General features: G+C 38.2%; 1 protein-coding gene across 2 annotated transcripts in view; it reads left to right on the plus strand.

The window, feature by feature from the left end:
- The window catches only part of SLF1 (SMC5-SMC6 complex localization factor 1), a 63422-nt gene that overhangs the window by 15643 nt on the left and 26302 nt on the right, over positions 1-21477 (plus strand). For both annotated transcript variants that reach the window (XM_036410066.2, XM_045571738.1), the window contains 8 exons: positions 3268-3430; positions 8126-8269; positions 10330-10473; positions 11078-11224; positions 13903-14025; positions 15491-15544; positions 16670-16828; positions 19366-19529. In XM_036410066.2, the coding sequence (XP_036265959.1) occupies positions 3268-3430; positions 8126-8269; positions 10330-10473; positions 11078-11224; positions 13903-14025; positions 15491-15544; positions 16670-16828; positions 19366-19529 (1098 nt within the window). The remainder of the gene's footprint in view (positions 1-3267; positions 3431-8125; positions 8270-10329; positions 10474-11077; positions 11225-13902; positions 14026-15490; positions 15545-16669; positions 16829-19365; positions 19530-21477) is intronic.

A 21477-nucleotide genomic window follows, 5' to 3' on the forward strand; every position in this document is an offset into this window, starting at 1 on the left:
TGTTGTCAGCTCTGTTGGATATGCTCTATTCTTAAGCACTCTTTGTGTTCTTGTTCCTTGGTTGGTACTTTCTCAGTGTTTGTGTCTCATTCTCCCAAGGCAGGCCATATTCTTGCTTGCTGGGCAGGGCCTTTGGCAAGAAAGAATTTTTAACCACTACCCCAGTATTAGATCTCTAGTTTGTATTGGTGCAGGATCCTAAACCTAGTTGAATTCCTGCCACAGTTCCAGGAACAGATGGCTTTAGCTTCTATCCTTCAATCAGAAAAGGTGGATCTGCCTTTGGGCTGCATAGCAGGTTTTTCTATCCCTCCACAGGGGCAGGTGGGTTTTACTTCCACTCTTCAGTCACAAGCAGTGCACTTTTCCTGAATCCTGAAGATAGAAAACTTTCTTACCTTACCCAAATGGCTTAAGGCTTTTGCTTATATGAGAGAAGGATCCAGGAAAGTGGAGTTGGTTTTAGATCTATTACTTGGTGGCAGCCAGACCCAGTTGGCCCATCTGTGCTACTAATAGGGCTTCCTTTGTTACCTGCTCCAACACTCTTTCATGAATATTTAATGGAGGTCTATGGCAAATAGGTTTACCAATAAGAGGACTGGAGACTCCTAGTTATACTAAACTGTCATACTACCTTCACTTGGCCTTAAATTTTTAAAAATTTATTGATTCTTACTAGATTTTATGTTAATAACTGCTCTCCTGTGCTTGGGCAAAAGTGAAATACTAGTTTGGGTGTTCCGTCTCTTCACAAAGATGTTTATTACTCAATGGAATTTCAGTTTCTTGATTATCTTGTTACCTTAGTTCTCAGACAGATTCAGGAAAAAATACGATTTTTGTAGATTATTTGGCTTTTTCTCCTTGTTAGGTGTTAACAGTGTTCTCTTATAGATTTTGAAATTCTTAAACAGAATTAGAACTTTAATGATTTTGGGATATGTATGTCTCTGTGTGTCTTCTACATCTAAATTTAAAGTATTAATATTTCTTAATATAGATTAACTTGAGGCCCAGTACATGCAATTCATGCACTGGGGAATGTGTCCCTCAGCTCAGCCTGCACCCTCTCCAATCTGGGGCCCCTAGGGGGATGTCCAACTACCTGTTTAGATCCAACTGCTCTCCTGCTTGCCTTCCTGATTGTCCCTAATTGCTTCTGCCTGCCAGCCTGATCACCCTTTTTTTTCCTCTTCTTTTTTTTAATATAGTGTAAATGGATAAGGTTGTAGGAGTATACGTATGTTTAAGAATGACACCTGAGTCTGTTTTTGTTCTTATGTTGTTCATTATTTCCTCTAGATGTATGAGATCATGTGATCCAAGAAATACCATTGTAGAGAAAAAAAAGCAGCAATCAGACTCTCAAACCTTAGAGGGAAAGTAGGGGAGGGTGGGGGTAAGGGGGAGAGATTAATCAAAGGACTAGTGTGCATGCATATGGGCCTAGCCAGTGGCCATGGACAACAGGGGAGTGGGGGCATATGTGGGGGTTTGGGATGGGAATGGGGGGATGAGGACAATTATGTGATACCATAATCAATAAAATTAAAAAAAAAAAATGACACCTGCCCTATTACACAGCCTACAAAAAGCCTGTGTTGGCTTAGCAGCCATGAAACCAAAGTCCTGGTGGTAGATGCATACCAAGCTGGACTTCTAATGTATGCTCTCACATGTAGGACTTAGAGCTTTATTTAAGCTCCATAAATCTTATTCTTTGGATACATTTCATCCTGTGGGAACCCTTAACACGACCCACGTGATTAGGGCCCACTCAGGGTCCGGTTTCTGGAGGAGGCCACACACTAAAGTGAAGAGAAAGACTAGAAAAGAGTTAATTTGGGACAAATGGAGGGCCAGGCGGGAGTCAACCTCTAGTGGGAAGACTCTCCATCCTGATCACCCTTAACCACTCCCCTGCCAGCCTGATTGATGCCTAACTGCTTCCCTGCCAGGCTGATTGCCCCTAACTGCCTTCCCCTGCAAGCCTGGTCACCACTAACTGCCCTCTCCTGCAGGCCTGGTCACCTCTAACTGCCCTCCCCTGCAGGACTAGTCCCCCACAACTAATTTCCTGTGCAGGCTTCCAACTTCTCTTCCCTATAGGCCTGGTTGCCCCCAACTTCCCTCCTCTGCAGGCTTAATTGTCCCCAACCTTCCTCCCTTGTAGGCCTGGTCCTTCCCAACTGTTCTCCCCTGCTGGCCATCTTGTGTCCACATGGGGGCAGCCATCTTGTGTGTTGGAGTGACCGTCAATTTGCGTATTACTTATTAGATATCATAGAGGCCTGGTGCATGGGTCGGGGCTGGCTGGTTTGCTCTGAAGAGTGTCCTGGATCAGGGTAGGGGTTTCCTTGAGGTGTGGGATGGCCTGGCCAAGGGGCCTGTGGTGGTTTGCAGGCCAGCCACGCCCTCTGGCAACCCAAGCAGAGACCCTGGGATCTGGGATTTATTTATCTTTTGTAATTGAAACTTTATATCCTTGAGTGGAGGCCAGTGCAGAACAGGGTGGGCGGAAAGCTTAGCTTCCTCCATTGCCAGGGAAACCCAAGCCTCCTGCTCTCTCAAGCTTTGTGGCTGCTACCATTTTTGTTGGGATTTATTTATCTTCTATAATTGAAACTTTGTAGCCTTGAGTGGAGTCCAGGGCAAGCCAATGTGTGTGGAAGCTTGGCTTTCTCCATTGCTGGGGAACCCAAGTCTCCTGCTCGCTCTGTGGCTGTAGCCATCTTGGTTGGGGAAATTTGCATACCCACTCCTGATTGGCTGGGGAGTGTGGCTTGTGAGTGTAGCAGAGGTATGGCCAATTGGCATATTACTCTTTTATTAGATAGGAAGTTAAACTTTTTTAATGCCTAATTATTAGAAGAAGTTTGGCAACTAGTTACATTTTTTTGTGATTCAGAATGATTTCCTTGGAGTTATGTTGCCTTCTGAAGAAGCTAGATCCTTAGACTTCTTTCAATATTTCATTGGCTTATTAAGGTCACTTTTCCTTAAGTGACTTTAATATTCTTGGTTTTTAATTTCTCCTATATCATGAAATTGATAAGTAGAATGAAAGCCCAATTTCTAAAACATTTGCTTGAGCAACTTATAATCATTACAGAAATTATCCTTCATGGCACTCAAATACTCCAAAGGAATATAACTCCTTTCAGGAAATTGCAGTGCTACTCTAATGAAGTTATTGATTTAGATGATTTGACTGAATATATTTATTTTAAAAATACTTTCTAAATTGTTTACATTTTTATTTAGAGTTTTGGAGGCTGGAAAAGCAAATGTTATTTTACCAAAAAGTTCACCAACTGGAATAACTCACGTGCTTGCCAGTAATGCAAGAATCAAGGCTGAGCAAGAAAAAGATAACTTTAAGGGTCCATTTTATCCAATTCAATATCTAGGGGATTTTCTGTTAGAGGTAAGTAAAATGAATAGACATTTTTAAAGCCTTTAAAAAAAAAAAAATGATGTAGTAATACACAGTAAAATTATGTTCTGAATTTTGAAAATATAATGAGTAAAAGTAATTAAAATGACATTTTAAGGCAATTGCTGTTAGTTATTTAAGTATTCAAGAATACTTTTGATAATTCCAATAGAATCTTGCTTATTCAATTTAGAATTGTCTTATTTTGAGTTTCTACTTTTGTTTTCAAGTGCTTTAGTGATGTTTACTACAAAATAATTTTAAGTGTTTTAATGTAGGTATAAATAAAATAACTGGACTATATTGTTATATGTGAAGTATTAACGCACCCGCTATATTCACCAGACCTTGCTCCTTTAGAATATCACTTGTTTCAATACATGGCACACAAACTTTCTGAGCAGCACTTCAAAATGTACAAAAAGTTGAAAATTTGGTCTGTGAATGGATTGCCTCAAAATAAGAAAGGTTCTATTGGGATGGTATCCACAAATTACCTGAAAGATGGGGGCCGGCGCCAGCAGCGGGTGAGAGCGGTGGCTCCAGTGCCAGCAGTGGGTGTGAGAGGAAGATGGGCGTTACTACATGATGTTATTTTTTAGAGCTCACAGCAACCGTTTCCAAGCTGGTCTTTGCTATGGGCTGCATTTTGCGCCATGTGGTCTCGGTAGTGTTGGCTCCGATTTGGTGGGTGTTTCTCCAGGGTGGTTTTGGGACCTGTGTCTCACTTGTTGGTTTGTCAGTGCCAGGCTAGTGGTGCCGTTTCTTTGTAAATGGCCAGTGCACATCATGGCAGCTCCTGCATTGATTGTTTGCCCCTTGGTGGTCAGTGCACATCATAGCTACTGGTCAGACAGACAGACACTTAGCCTTTTATATATATAGATGATATTTAGTTTATCCTCTTTACCCTGTGCTCCTGGAGTCAGTTCCTAATTAGTTTTTCTGTTACTTTACTTTTATACTCCTGCTAATTTCCTAATTACTCTTATCTTTCTATAGTCCATGCTTCTTCATTCAGAAGGAACAGCCAAAATATTCTTTTCTTTTTTTTAAAATATATTTTATTGATTTTTTTTTTTTTTTTTTTACAGAGAGGAAGAGGGAGAGAGAGCTAGAAACGTCAATGAGAGAGAAACATCAACCAGCTGCCTCTTGCACCCCCCCCACTGGGGATGTGCCCGCAACCAGTGTGCATGCCCTTGACCGGAATCGAACCCGGGACCTTTCAGTCCGCAGACCGACGCTCTACCGCTGAGCCAAACTGGTTTCGGCCAAAATATTCTTTTTAAAACAATTCTGATCCTGTCACTCTCCTATTGAAACCATCCAATGAACCTCACTCTCCTATTGAAACCATCCAATGAACCTAGCCGATTTGGCTCACTGGATAGAGTGTCATCTTGTGAACCAAAGGGTCCCAGGTTTGATTCTGTTCAAGAGCACAAATCTTGGTTGCAGACTCCTCCCTAACTTGGGCTCTTACAGGTGGGGCTCATGTAGGAGGCAACAATTGATGTTTCTCTCTTACATCGATGTTTCTATCTTTCCTTCTCTCATCCATTCTCCCTAAAAATCAGTGGAAAGATATCCTCGGGTGAGGATTAACAAAAATAAATAAATAAATAAATTAAATAAACAAACAAACAAACCATTCAATGGCTTCCCATTATCTGAGGATCAAGTTCTAAACGTCTACATGGCTTACAAGTTTCCATAGGATTCCTGTCACTCCTAACTTTTGTACGCTACCCTGCTTCATTTTTTTTCTATGCTTGCTTTACTGTAATAAAATGGTCTTCTCCCAACTTTTTAATAGGCCATGCTATTTTCTTCTCCCAACTTTTTAATAGGCCATGCTATTTTCTAACTCAGAGACTTCTCAAAAGATATATTCTTTGACTGGCAAGGTTTTTCCCATACTCTCTCCCTGTGCTCAACATTCAGGTTCTGGTAATAATATTGCCTGTTCAAAGACCCCTCTTGTTCACTGTATTAAGTTAGGTTCACTTAGTATGTGTTCTTACAGAATTATTTTGCTTTATACTATTCACTATGATCATAATTAATTGCCTGATTACTTAGCTAATGTCTACTTCCCCATCTAAACCAAAAGTACCATGTCATCAAGGATGATACCTATCTTTTCCATAGTTATATCTGAATCATCTTGCATAAAGCCTGGCACATGAGTTCTCATTTCATCTTTGTTAAAAAACAAAACCTTTGAAATACCTTTGATTCTTCCAAGAGTGAGTAGATGAAATATATAATTACTAGAGGCCCAATGCATGAAATTTGTGCAAGAGTAGGGCTTCGCAGCTGTGGCGGCTGCCGGAATCCCTCCCTCGCAGCTGTGGCGGCTGCCGGAATCCCTCCCTCGCAGCTGTGGCGGCTGCCTGAATCCCTCCCTCGCAGCTGTGGCGGCTGCCTGAATCCCTCCCTCGCAGCTGTGGCGGCTGCCTGAATCCCTCCCTCGCAGCTGTGGCGGCTGCCGGAATCCCTCCCTCGCAGCTGTGGCGGCTGCCTGAATCCCTCCCTCGCAGCTGTGGCGGCTGCCTGAATCCCTCCCTCGCAGCTGTGGCCGCTGCCTGAATCCCTCCCTCGCAGCTGTGGCGGCTGCCTGAATCCCTCCCTCGCAGCTGTGGCGGCTGCCGGAATCCCTCCCTCGCAGCTGTGGAGGCTGCCGGAATCCCTCCCTCGCAGCTGTGGCGGCTGCCGGAATCCCTCCCTCGCAGCTGTGGCCGCTGCCTTGATACTACAGCTACAGTCCGGCTTCATCTGGAAGGTCGTCCGCAAGGACATCAAGCCTAATTAGCATATTACACTTTTATCATTATAGAACTTTCCCTACTGAATAGCAGCATTGTAGAGTGGAAATTTGACTTGAGCTCAAGAGATGGACCTCCTTGAACTACAAATAATCTTATTGCCCTTGAAAGTATTTGGGTTAGGAATGGCCATGTGGACCTGTTCTGATCATGGAACATGAAAAGAGGTATTGAAGAGTTTCTGGGAAGTTTATTCTTCATTCTGAAAAGAGTCACCAGCAGCCTGCTACTACAAGATGTTAAGATAGGAGAATGTAACCTAAATATTTCCACTAGCAATTATTCTTTGACTATGAGGAAAAGCAGCCTAACTGTGTAGATAAAGTATAGAGACAGAGTTTGGACTGTCGTTGAGATACTTGAGTTGCTGGATTAACCAACCCTGAAACAGTGCTAGACCACATTGCCATTCTATGAGGTAGTACATTTCCATGTTTTTTAGTTTGAGTTGGTTTTCTATTGCAACCAGAAGCATCCTGATTTATCTGTCTGAACAGTTTAAAGGTAGAATTAACTGTCAGCAGTATAGTCATTCTTAACCGCACAGATGAGTAAAAGTACCTGAATTTTTATTTTCCATAGAAATGATTAAAGTGTAATATTTAGTATGTTTTACCCACAATCTTCTTTGCAGTAATCTGTAAACATTCATATTGAGATTCTGAGGGAAGCAATAGTTTATCAACTAAAACAGGTAAATAATTTCTAACTTTGGTTTGTTTTTAGAATACATTGTTTTATAAGTTCTGACATAAGATAGCTAGGAGTTCATTACCATTCAGTCCAAATAGAAAAGGCATTTTATGATCACATCTGAGTAGATGTTGACTTCATTTTGATGTCAAGCTTTTCTTCTACAACTTTGATTCCACTTCAAGTTATCCACAACAGAAATTGTTCTTTGAACATTCAGATTATTTTCTTGATTCTAGGAATAGGAAGGAAAAAATGTCTTCATTTTTCTTAGTTTTTAATTTCACTTTCCTGAATAATTGAAGAAATTTATTCAGCTACTCTTAGGTATCATTCTCTGCGGGATTGTAGCCTGCTAAAGGGCCCTTGTGTCCAACTAGGAAGTTTTTAGAAGTGAAAGGGAACCAAAGATCACACCATAGGCCTTACCACACTTTGGCTTCTATCATAATTATTCCCTAGGAGTATAGTGGTTTTTCTCTGCTCTTTGTGTAAAAATAGTGAATCTCTGAATGCCCTTAAGTACATTTTGGGAATTGTCATGAACTCAATTTTACTTCCAACTTTTAATTTTACTAAACTTGTAGAATTATGTATATACAAGTATTTTTTAAATTATTGGTAGGTGGTTTGTGAATCAGTTTGAATTTCTTGGCAAGAGAAATATGTTTGAAATAGAATTGGGTGGAACTAATTAGTTATTGCTATTCAGATAAAATCAGAGCTATGAATTCAGACATTACTCAGCCTCTTTTCCTCTTGATGTATGATATTCTTGCAAATGAGAAGTCTAATCAGTAAAAAACTGAAAAATTCTGTGAGAGGTAATCTATAATCTGAAAAATTTTTATGTAGATTTGGACAGATTAGATAAAATAGTTTTGTTAATGATTGATTGTAAATAGTATTGCTACTAGAGCAACAAGGCACTAGTTTTTGTTGAGATACACAGAAATCACTTTATTATTCACAACCTTTTGTAATGATTTTTCCCTGAAAGAATTCACTAGGGTTTAATAATCTTTAATTTGAGAGAGTGCATTTTATTTACTTGTTTGGCTATCAAAGTATTTTGCAGTTATAAAGTTGAATACCATAAGAAGTACAGTTATGTTAAAATTATACTTAATTGATTGCCTAAACCATTTTTACATACATACAGAAAGAAATTCAAAATGATGAAGATTCCCAAACCAATTCTATTTGGACTAAACATAGCAATCAAGAAAAAAACAAATGTTTCAGGAAAGATGTTGGTTTTCTTAAAATGAAAGATGCTTTCAAAGAGAACATGTATAGAATCCAGGTAAAACTTTATTGGCTAAAAAATGTGCCGTATTTTTCGGACCATGAGACGCACTTTTTTTCCCCCAGAAGGGGGAAAAAGTCCCTGCATCTTATGGTCCAAATATAGCCTACACATATACTTTTAAAAAAAAGTTTTTTTACTTGCCCAGCTCTGTGTGGTCTCTGTGTGCTTGCCCGGCTCTAAAATGGTTCTAAATGCTGCTGTTTACTTTACAGGGTTGATTACATGTGTTTATGACTGTGATGTTGGGTTTTAATGCACATAAAATATTTTAGGACACTATTTGTTTCAGAATCTTTTTTTCTTCATTTCCCTTCTCTAAAAACTGGTGCGTCTTATGGTCCGGAGCGTCTTATGGTCCGAAAAATACGGTATATTTCTGGATCTTATAAAATTGTTTGAGAGGTAATATATGGTAGGAGTAACATCGGTATTGGAATCACATTTGATATTTGAACCCAGTGTTTTAAAGTCTATGATTTGAGCATATTAAGATATTGCCTTATGTCTGTTTTGAGATTCTAATAGAAATAATGCTATATATATATATATTTCTTTTAGAATATATATATATATATATATATATAAACATAGTGTAATCTCAACACATGGTAATTACTTAGAACTCTCTATGTTTAATATAATGTGTCTTGTAAAGGATTTTTGTCAGCAATACATATATATATATATATATATATATATATATATATATATATTCATAATTTATGGTCTAAATTCAAGTATGTTACTTCATATAGAACAAAATTTTTTAAATGACACAAATGAATTCTATTTTAATTAAATAGAAAACAAAAATCAGGAAGGACTTGGAACTTGAAGCAATGAAAATGTACCTTCTAGTATATACATATGTATATACTAGAAGCCTGATGCACAAAATTTGTGCACTTCGTGGGTTGAGGGGGTCCCTTAGCCCAGCCTGTGCCTTCTCGCAGTCCTGGAGCCCATAGGGGATGTCCAACTGACGCCCTAGACCCTCTCCAGGCCCTAAATCATCAGTTGGACATCCTTAGCAGTGCCATGGAGGTGGGAGAGGCTCCCACTACAGCCACTGCGTTTGCCAGCCGTGAGCCCGGCTTCTGGCTGAGTAGCACTCCCTGTGGGATAGAGAGAGAAATATCAATCGGCTAGCTCCTGCACACTCTTCCCGAGGGCTGAGCCCTCATCCCAGGCATGCTCCCCTGATGGAAAATCAAACCATTACCACCTGGGTCCATGCTCAACGACTGAGTAATGCTAGCCAGGGCTAAAATAGTTTTCTTAATAAAAACACAACATAGTTTGTGATTCACCTTATTCTGTTTAATGTTATTATATGTATGTTCTTTAAAATTATTTTCTTGAGATGTTTCATTTTACGTGCCTAATAATGGCAAGATTCTATTCGATCTACAGCCTAAATTTTTACAGACATTTGTAAAAATAAAATAATAAAGATAATCATATTCTGCTTTGACTGTCAAATAGGAAAAAAAGTACAGAATTCCCAGAAAGATTAAGTTAATAAAATGCAACTACTTAATTAAATGTGTATGTAAATACAATGTAAGCCTTTATAAACTAAAAATCTACATTTTTCTACTTTATCTTAGTATAACTATGCTGTAATATAATTCACAAGACTCTTTAATCTCATGCATATGTTTTACAAAACCTACTTTTTACTTTTTAAATTGTTTTTATTTCGAGTGTATGTTTATTTAAAGCTGGGGATAATGAAACACCGAACAAGAGAGAATCTAGGCAGGGCTGCTCTGGCTCATGGAAAAGTCAGAAAAAAAGGGGGCTTGGAGACAGGTTCAGGGCGTTAGCTGGGGACAAGCTGCTGCTGCTGCTTATTGCTCGCCTGGTTGCAAGTCTCATGGGTCCCCTATAGAGTATAAGATATGCATGCCTGAGAGGCAAGTCATGGGCATGCTCTCTGGAAGGAGAGGACAACAAAACCTATCTTCTTGAGTGGGTTTTTCAGTTGTCACTTGCTTTGGTTGTATTGAGGTTATGGTTAAAAACATTAATATGTTTTTACAAATATGCAGAAAAAAATGGAAAATGATGATGAAGATGTTGTTAGTTCTATTTTCACTGACCATCACAGAAAAGAAAAATTCAGAGAGTCCAGTAAAGATTTGAAATTTATTAAAGCAATAAATGCCTTAGGAAGGCACACATACAGAAATCAGGTAAGATCTTTCAATTTAAAAATAATTGCTATTTTACAGCTATTTTTTAAATTTGCCAGATATGTTATTTATAAAATTGTTTTTAATTATATGTACAAAAGTTTTTATAAAGCATTTATGTGCAATTTTTAAAAGAATATAAAATTCATGGTATTTATAATCTGTGACTTGCTTTTTTTGCTGGATTTCTTTTTGTTGGTGTTTGATTAATTGGTTGGTTTTTGCAATTATGAACATTTCTGCCATGAGCAATATGAACATTTTCTTCCATGTCTCTTGGTGTGTATTTTTTTAAGAGTTTCTCTAGCTTAGGATATATTCCTAGGAGTAGAATTCCTATCTTGGGAATAGAACCTGCATGTTCAGTTGTACTCAGTAATACCCAACTGTTTTCCAAAATATGTTATAATACTTATGGTATACCCTCTTCAACACTGGATGAGTTTTCCTTATATACATACATATACACACAGGCACACGCACACACACACACACTTAATTACTAATTTTAAAATGTATTGTATTGTTATAAGTCAGAATAATCTTAGGTTTACTTGGATAACATACTCATGTTAAGATTTGTTTGTTGTCTAAATACATGTAGAAAGGAATTAAGAAAAAGGATGAAGACATTCAAAGGAGTTATACTCTGAGAAAAAAAGCCAAAAAAGAAAAAGAGAGAGATTCCAGGAAGGATGTGCAACATGATAAAATTAAAAGTATTTTCAGAGAGCACACATACAGAGATCAGGTAAAACTTTATAAGCTAAGCTAAAGTTTTTTTTTGTTTTGTTTTGGCTCTTCCCTAGTATAATGTAGACATACATAGTCTTGATTTTTTGTGATGTGTTAAATATTGACACTTGCTGTGTTGAATATTAACCTGCACATCTTATGGGAAAATCCTTCTTGTGTTAATCTGGTGTGATATGCATAATGTTGTGGTTAACTTTGGTTCACAATGAAAGTATTTTTACATATACACACAAATAAATTTGAGTTAATAATCAGGATATTCAAATACTTTGTTTTGCCTGAATGTAACAAAAAAGAAAAAGACACAAATGTTCTAAAAATAAAAAAGAGGCTAAAATTGTTTTTGTTTTTGTTTTTGTTTGTTTGTTTGTTTTTGTTTTGTTTTTTTAATATATTTTATTGATTTTTCACAGAGAGGAAGAGAGAGATAGAGAGTTAGAAACATCGATGAGAGAGAATCATCGATCAGATGCCTCTTGCACACCCCCTACTGGGGATGTACCAAGGTACATGCCTCTGCCCGGAGTCGAACCTGGGACCTTTCAGTCCGCAGGCCGACGCTCCATCCACTGAGCCAAACCGGTCCCGGCTAAAATTGATAAAATGAAAAGTACCTTAAGACTACATGTGTATGTAGTTTGGGTAACACGTTCTGGTATAAAGATTAGTTTATATTGTTCTCTTTTCTAGTATAATATAGACCATTTTAATAAGAAAGCTTGTCTTTAAAATGGGATCCTTCTTGAGTTAATTTTTCTAGGTTATAACTTTATTTTATAACTGGAAGTCCGATTCATGAAATTCATGCAAGAGTATGCCTTCCTTCCCTCTGGCTGCCAGCAGGCATCCAGGACCTATGGTTCTCTCGCAGCCCTGGCTTCCTCTGGAAGGTCATCCAAAAGGATGTCTGGTCTAATTAGCATATTATGCTTTTATTGTAGATTTAAATTTGTAGACATATATTCAGGAGATTCTTCAGAGAATGATAAAGGTAATTAAATAATGGATCATAACAAGTGAGTATGGGTATAAAGAAACACAAGAGAAATTCTAGGAAAGATTTGGGACAGGTTAAAATGAAAAATACCTTAAGAAAATACATATGTAAATATGAGGTAAAACTTTCCAAATTGAACTGTTTGCTTTTTTAAAACTTTTTTTAAGCCGAAACTGGTTTGGCTCAGTGGTAGAGCGTCGGTCTGTGGACTAAAAGGTCCCAGGTTCGATTCCGGTTAAGGGCATGTACCCTGGTTGCAGGCATATCCCCAGTAGGGGGTGTGCAAGAGGCAACTGGTCGATGTTTCTCTTTCATCGACGTTTCTAGCTCTCTATCTCTCTCCCTTCCTCTCTGTAAAAAAATCAATAAAATATATTAAATAAATAAATAAGTAAAAAATAAAACTTTTTTAAAATTGTATAATCCTATATAATACAGAGCTAATATGCAAATGGTCATCACATCCTCACTCCATAAAGGCTCAGACACTCAACATTGGGGAGAGAGGAATGGGGACCAGCCAGGTACAAATGAGCTTGTGAGATAGGAATGGGGCCAGCCAGGCTGCAGCCCTGGAGAGAAACAAGCTACCCGCCTCACAGTCCTGGGTGCCAGCGGCTGTGCCTCTGCCTGTGTTCCGGGAGAGGGGCAAGGTCCTGGGCACTGGCCCCGGGCGAAGCCGGTCTAGGTCGTGGGTGTCTGTGGCCAGGCAGAAGAAGGGAAGCCTGGGTCCTGGATGCCTGCCACTGGCCAAAGGAGGGAATCCTGGGTCCCAGGTGTAGGTTGAGGCAGAGGGTTAGGGGGATCAGCCAGGCAGACAAGCAGTTAGGAGCCAGCAGTCCCAGGTTGCAAGAGGCTGTTGGACATCCCCTGAGGGTTCCAGGATTGGAGAGGGTGTAGGCCGGGCTGAGGGGACCCTCTCCCATGCACAAATTTTGTGCACTGGGCCTCTAGTGTTTATATAAAGGGCCTCTAGTCTTATTTATACAGAATGAAAGGAGGATTTCTGTTTTTGTTGATCATGCCAAAGGATCAGTCTTTGTATAAGACTAGAGGCCTGATGCATGAAATTTTTGCACAGGAGGGGAGTTTCCCTCAGCCCAGCCTGCACCCTCTCCAATCCTGGACCCCTTGGGGGATGTCCAACTGCTGGATCAGACCTAAACCAGGAGTTTGACATCCCTCTCGCAATCTAGGATCCCCCCACCAGCCCAGTCACCCCTAACCACCTATGCCTGCCAGCCAGATTGCCCGTAACTTCCTCCCCTGCTGGCCTGGTTGCCCCCAACTACCCATCTCTGATTGCCTGGTTGCCCCTCACTGCCCCCTCCCCCACCACCCTGGTCACCCCCAACTGACCCCCTTGCCAGTTTGGTCACCCCCAACTGCTTCCCCCTCTGCTGGCCTGGTTGCCCCTCACTGCCCCTCCTGCTGTCCTGGTTGCTGTCAACTGACCCCCCTGCCAGCCTGGTTGCCCCATGCAGCCTGTTGTTCGGTCATTACTGTGATGGCATCCTGACCAATTTGCATATTACCCTTTTATTTTTAGGGATGATTGGAAGGATACTTGTGGTTAACACTGCATGGATGTGCTCTTTTATTATATTGTCCATTGTGATACTAATCACTTATGTTGACACTTTATTACACTGTCTAATACTTTTTCATGTATGCAGGAAGAAAGGAAGATTTCTATTTTTGCTGATCATGCCAAAGAATCAGAAACCAAGGATATCAGGACAAATGTGGATATTGTTGAAATAAAAAATGCCTTAAGGAAGCACATATATAGAGCTCAGGTAAAACTCGGCATGCTAAAGATTTTGTATCGTTTCCTCTTCTTCTGTGGCATAACCAAAACAATAATTATAATAATAAAAATAATTAATGGCTCCTTATTATGTTTAATGTTTCTTAAAATACTTTTCTTAATTAATTTGTTATGACCAGTAAGTATTTGGCCTCTTAGTAAATATGTTGAATGAACTGCTAATACCTCCATGATTATAGATAAATTATATATAACAGGGTTTGCTGCCTTTCCCATAGCGACCGCTGTTCACCTTGCCCGGGCCTTCACCTAGAGCAGTGGTTTTCAGCCTTGCTAATGTTGTGACCCTTTAATACAGTTCCTCATGTTGTGGTGACCCCAACCATAAAATTATTTTCGTTGCTACTTCGTAACAGTAATTTTGCTACTGTTATGAATCATAATGTAAGTATCTGTGTTTTCCGATGGTCTTAGGCAACCCTGCTAGTGGGTCGCAACTGTAGAGCCTAAGACCATCGGAAAACACAGATATTTACATTAAGATTAATTAACAGTAGCAAAATTACAGTTATGAAGTAGCAACGAAAATAATTTTATGGTTGGGGGTCACCACAACATGAAGAACTGTATTAAAGGGTTGTGGCTTTAGGAAGGAAAAGAACCACTGACCTAGAGGGAGGATTTCTTTAGTCTCCTGTCTGTCTCCTTTTTTTCCCCCCATGTACCCTGATGAGATCCATGGAGAAAATCCTTCTATTGAGTGCTAACTCACCTTATGTCTTTGATTCCCAGGGTTTCTGTTCTCTTCATACAGCCCTCACTTGACCTTTAGCTAGTGGTGAAAATTTTAGCTGAAGTTTTCTTACCTTCTTCAATGGAGGCCTTCTCTTTTTACCATGCTGTGTCTTGGATAAATTAGTGCTCATGTCCCGTTTCCTTAGAGGCTCCTGTCTTTCTTTATATTTCAGTTTAGTTGATTGCACTAAGAGTCCTCTGCTATCTGATAAGCTCAAGAAAAATTATGGTTTGGTAAATTAGCTTTTCATATAATCAGAATATTACCTTTTTTTCTATTTGTGGAAGATATTTTTTTAGTTTAATATTTTAAACAAGTATGTAATTGTAGGTATTTTATAACAATAGAGGAAGGTGGTATACATGTGATTTTATTGAAAACATGACTATATTTTTCTTCTATGGACCATTATATGAAATGTTTTCCCTATTTACATTTCTTATTATTAAAATAGTGAGGACAGTGGACCTCTCCAGATCTTCACAGTAAATATGAATTTGCGTTTTAAGTTACTTAAATTTAGAAGGAGAAAATAGAGAATGTTCATATTCATCAGAGTACTGTTAGCCTGAAATGATAGATGTCCCCAGCCTAAGCAAACATGAGTATCAGAATTTGTTTTGTAAGTTTGTAAACTGAAATGTATTTTTTGACCAAAAAAATGTTAAATTGTAATTATATGATTGATATTTTGTAGGCTATCAGATACAGCTGCATTAAGATAGATAAACAACCAGTATACAATGTTGAGGTAAGGGGCTTGCAGTAGGGTGGTGACGGGGCAAAAATGAAGCTTTATGTTTTGTTATTGTTAGTGTTTTGATGTAAAGGAATGTATTGTCTGCCCAACAAAGTTTCCTTTTTTTTTTTTTTTTTCATTAATTTGAGAGAGAGGAAGTGGGATGGAGAAAGAGAAACGTCAATTTGTTGTTCCACTTAATTATGAATTCATTGGTAGATTCTTGTATGTACCGCACACACACCTGGGTGTATTGAGACGACTCCAGGACCCCTATTAAATTTTAAATGTAGTTTTTCTAATTAGAAATCAACACTAAAAATAATGTCATAGCCTCAAAAATTTTTATATAGTAGTAAAATCTAATAAGAATTAAAATGTTGTGCTCATCACAGATGAGTTTTATATCCCTTTTCTCATATTTTATTGCTTTTATAAATACTATACTTATAGATTAGTATTTAAAAATGTGTATACCTTTTATGTACTTTTTCACCTCTTTAAAATGATTATTTTATTCCATGGAGTCTTTTAGAGTATTTTTGATTCTTGACTAGTTCAAAGTGGTTAACTTGCATTGTTAAAAATATTTTGACCAAGGGAAATGTATTTCATGGAACTTTTAGAATTATATTAATGTGCAGTCTCAGAGTAATTTTAATGGCATTATGCAGTTGTTACTTTTGCAAATATTTGTGGTGCTTGAAGAATTTTAATATATTTAGTATATCTTAACAGACATAGTTTGCTTATAAGTTGAAAAAGATAAAAATAATTTTGCACCTAAGGAATTATGTGTAATTATAGTTCTTAACTTAGGTTTCCTCATCATCAGCCAGACTTTGCAAATGCCTATTAAATTTTTTCTTTTAGAGGTAGTATTTCTCCTTACTATTTAAGGTAACAGGAAATAAGTAAAGCAGTCTATTTTTTGCAGTGCCTTATAGTTGTAAAACACATTTATATACTAGTAAATCATCCTTTCTGAACCATGTAACAATCCTGGGAATTATAAAGTCAAGACTTAATTGGCACTTTACAGATGAGGAAATTAAGGCTCCTTGATAATTCAAGATTTGATCCCAGGATTTTACCTTTATCTTGTTTGAGTCATAGACTCTTTCTTTCCTTTCTTAGGTTAAAAATGCTGAAATTCCCAGAGGTCTATTAAATTTAATTGAAAGTCTCATCGAAGGCCAGTTTTTTAAAGAAGCAATTGAAGAGCTTTCCTCTTTGCAAGCACATTATATCCCTCCTGTATGCCTTCTTCATGCTCTTCTAGAGAATATTCTACAAGTAAGAACAGTCTTTCAAAGAATGTAAAATAGGAACATTTTTGCATTTCTTATATGCTTACAGCTTATTTTCTCTTCAATACTTCTTGATTCATTTTAATAGGAAATGTGGTACCCATTTATTACTATTTCTCTTCTGTTTTTAAACATTACAGGTATTATTTTGTGTTTTTCACTTACTATTTTCTCAGAATTTCCAAGTTAATTTTATCTTGGAAAAAAATTTGTATTTATTTATTTATTTATTTATTTTTATGTGTATGTGTCATGGCAGTGAAATTAGACTACATTACACTACAATGACCTAGAGTGCCATTTAGTAAATTACTCCTTTAGAACATTGATAATAACCGTTTTTATTTATAGTATAGAAACATACTTGTTAAACTGTGAAAACCAATAGGAATAGCTTTTCAAAGGTAGCTTTCTAATCATGTTCATCAGCAAGGTGCCAATTTGAAGAAATAACAGGTTTAAGCTATGTTAGACTAACATACACACACACACACACACACACACACACACACACACACAAACCGTATTTTCCGGCGTATAAGACGACCCCCTAATTTTACGGTTAAACATAGGTTTAGGCCTATATTCGCTGTATAAGACTACCCCCCATTTCCTAGGCAACACCAGTTCTTTTTTTAATAGACTGCCTCTCTGACTCTGGTCAATCTGAGCAGGCTTTTTACTAGAACACAGTGTAGCTTCGGGTACAGAACATGTATAATTTGCATGCATAAAAAGCCTGCTCAGATTGCCCAGAGTCAGAGAGGCAGTCTATTAAAAAATAGACCTGGTGTTGCCTTGGAAGTGGGGGATAGTCTTATACAGCGCATATAGGCCTAAACCTATGTTTTAACTGTAAAATTAGGGGGTCGTCTTATACGCCGGAAAATACGGTGTGTGTGTGTGTGTGTGGGTGTGTGTGTGTGTGTGTGTGTGTGTGTGTATAGGCAATGACCATGACTACCGAAACAACCTTTTGACCCATTACCATGCAGTGCTAGCATAGATGCATGGACACAGGCAAAGTCTATGAGTGAACTAAAAATGAACAGGACAGCTGGGACCAGTTTGGCTCAGTGGATAGAGCGTCGGCCTGCGGACTGAAAGGTCCCGGGTTTGATTCCGGTCAAGGGCATGTACCTTGGTTGCAGGCACATCCCCAATAGGGGGTGTGCAAGAGACAGCTGATCGATGATTCTCTCTCATCGATGTTTCTAACTCTCTATCCCTCTCTCTTCCTCTCTGAAAAATCAATAAAATACATATTTAAAAATGAACAAGACAAATACTTGCCTTCACGGAGCTTGCATTATAAGAAAGTTAGGTCAGGGATGAGAATTCAAAATTGCCTATAGCAGAGACCTGAGGTGCCACTTCTCAGCAGCCAGAGATAACCTGGTAGCAGACTTGGGATTTGACTGAAGGGCTGGTGCCAACATGAAGGTGGGGCCATTCTGGATTTCCCAGAGGAGCCAATGGCTGCCTAGGAGGCAGAGCTTTTGACATTGACTGGCATAGAAACTGACCAATCACAACCTAATATGGGTGAACTGTGAAGGCAGAACCTAAGGTGGGGGCTGAGGAGGGGCATTAAGGGTAACAGCTGTTTTGTATAAGGTGTAAGAAAGTGGTTCAATTTTTTAATAACCGTTTGGCAATATAATGCATATGACTCGCTATCAGTAGATATAGGGGTTATGTATTTTTGTCTGCCAAGAGCATCTCCTCCTGCTGAAAAGGCCCCCCCCCCATTTAATAAATCCTATCCTATATAATCTAGCTATACTAATAAAGGGTAAAATGTTAACTAGACTGGATTGACTGACCATCTTCCAGATATCTGACTTCCTTCTGGACAAAGCCATGGTGGTGGGGGCCAAGGCATAGACAGTTAAGGGTATTCGGGCAGGTAGGGTAGAGCAGTTAGGAGCAAGATTAGGCTTGCAGAGGATTAGGGGCAATCATGTCAGCAGGGGAGGGCAGTTGGGGGCGACTAGGTCAGCAGGAGAGGGCAGTTTGGGGCATAAGGCAGGCAGATGAGTGGTTAGGAGACAATGGTCCTGGATTGTAGAGGGTTGTTAGACCGGTATTTGGACATCCACCGAGGGATCCTGGATTGGAAAGGGTGCAGGCCGAACTGAGGGTCACTCCCCTCCCCCATGCATGAATTTTGTTCACTGGGCCTCTAGTGTTGGTAATAAGAAGGAACGTTTCATGAAAAATTTCTTTAATTCCTTTCAGGTCACATTTGGGAACTCTTATCTCTAATTATTAAAAATAAAATGGGCGTTTCATATAAGTTAGTCCCAAAAGCTAGTATTATCTAATGTATAGATACATATTTAGAGTGTACCTAAATACCTTGTAGTATTTAATTAACTAGATACATCTATGTGATCTTTTGCTCAAATACATTTATTTAGCAAGAAACTTAGGCCATAATTATTATAGTTTTAGACTGAATTAGCTGGTGAAAATATACTTTTGGCTAAAGTGTTTTATTTGTGTGTTTATTTTTAATAGAATAATATAGATACGTTTTCTGGTCGATACTTTCATATATTGTCAGCTCTTCTTCACCTGCATCCTCCTTGGAAGTCCCCAACCATGTCAAAATATTACTTAGAATTGTTTCAGTGTCCAACATGTATGAAAGGAGCGTGGTCTCTAATAGAAGTGCTTGTCAGGTAAGCAATTTCACCTGTGAGCATTTAATTTAACTTAGTAGTTCTGCTGGTTTTTAGGAACTCATGAAAGAAGTAAATATTTTCTTTCAAAATGTACTGTATGTGTAGATATATAGTGTCTGTATTATATTTATTGTAAGACTCTTATAAATAAGTCATGTCTAAATTGGTTATGTTTGTCAGTCAGTTTATTTAAAAAATAAATGTTTATTGAATGCATGAAATTGATTCACAGAAAGCCAAACCATTATTTGTTCTTATTTTTTAACAAAATCCTAAGCTTGCATATTGTTTTAAAAAGTAATTAAGAAAATTTGTTGAATAAGAATATCATAAAACTTTAGTCATCAAAAGTTTAAATATTTTTAAGTTTAACCAAAACCGGTTTGGCTCAGTGGATAGAGCGTCAGCCTGGGGACTGAAAGGTCCCGGGTTCGATTCCGGTCAAGGGCATGTACCTTGGTTGTGGGCACATCCCCAGTGGAGGATGTGCAGGAGGCAGCTGGTCGTTGGTTCTCTATCATCGATGTTTCTAACTCTATATCCCTCTCTCTTCCTCTCTGTAAAAAATCAAAAAAATATATTTTAAAAAAATTAAAAATTTAATATTTTTAAGTTTAAACATCAGTGTTTGTTATATTTTTCAGCTAGAAATTTGAAGTTTGAAACTTAACTTTCTGTTTACTAAATATGTCATCTCTTTCGTGCCTCTGCACTTGCTGTCATCTGCCTATGTGCTTTTCTTCTGTTGTCTTCTAAATGTTACTCTCTCCAAATGTCCTATTTCTCCTTTCTCCCCAGCAGAACTTATCATTTTTTTCCCTGTCTTTTCTGATAGCTCTCTGTCTTTGATAGCCTTCCTTTGTGTGGGAAGTATTTTTTTTGTGTGTGTGTGTGTGTACAAGTGTTTTAGTTTTAGGGGGTGCATAGTAGTGAGAGAAAAGATACTTGCCTAGCCAAACAAAGGCTAGACCTTTGGTTATAAATTTGAGATCATAAAGATCCACCTATCATCTTGGTTGTGATATATTTGAAGCAAGCTAAACTAGCTGGCATGCATTTATGCATTCTTTCAGCAAATGTTTATTGAATACTTACTGGGAGCCAAGCACTGTGCTATACGTCAGGGATAAGAACATAAATATAGCAAACAGTGTTTTCACTTTTGAAGGTGACTGGTATGAAAACATTTTTACACAACAGCATTTGCGTATCATGGTGGAGGGTATACACTTTATGTCGCTGACATCTTTCTAATTTCCAAATCTGTTTCTTCCTTCACTGTCATTGCTTTTATTTTATTTTATTTTTTTAATATATTTTATTGATTTTTTTTACAGAGAGGAAAGGAGAGGGATAGAGAGTTAGAAACATCAATGAAAGAGAAATATTGATCAGCTGCCTTTGGACACCTCCCAGTGGGGATGTGTCCACAACCAAGGTACATGCCCTTGACTGGAATCGAACCCGGGACCCTTCCTTGAGTCTGTAGGCTGCGCTCTATCCACTGAGCCAAACCAGTCAGGGCTGCCTTTATTTTAAAAACCCTAAATGCTTCTTATGTAAAAGTATTGTAATACCTGCTTCATTGGTCTTGATTTCACTTTTTCCTCTTAATTTTTCTTCAAAGTATTCCAGTTGCTCTTTCCAAAGTAGTCTTTGACGTAAGAGTAGAAGCTCACTTTTAAGCATCTTTAACTTCGGTGCTTAATTTAACGCATGAAACATAAAAAGTGCTTAATAAATGTTTGGATGAATTAATTAAAGCTATAGGAAATGAAATTTGGACAGCTTAAAAGTATATTTTTTGATAAACAAATATCTAGATTTTGATTCAAAATAATTGGGTTTGATAGGGATTGGGGGAAAGAGCCTACAGAAGTGGTATGAATATAGGTAAGTGGGGTGATATTAGTCTACTTTTTAATATATTTGAAATCTTATTTTA

Source organism: Pipistrellus kuhlii, unplaced genomic scaffold, assembly GCF_014108245.1.
Source record: "Pipistrellus kuhlii isolate mPipKuh1 unplaced genomic scaffold, mPipKuh1.p scaffold_m20_p_4, whole genome shotgun sequence".
Classification (NCBI taxonomy): Eukaryota; Metazoa; Chordata; class Mammalia; order Chiroptera; family Vespertilionidae; genus Pipistrellus; species Pipistrellus kuhlii.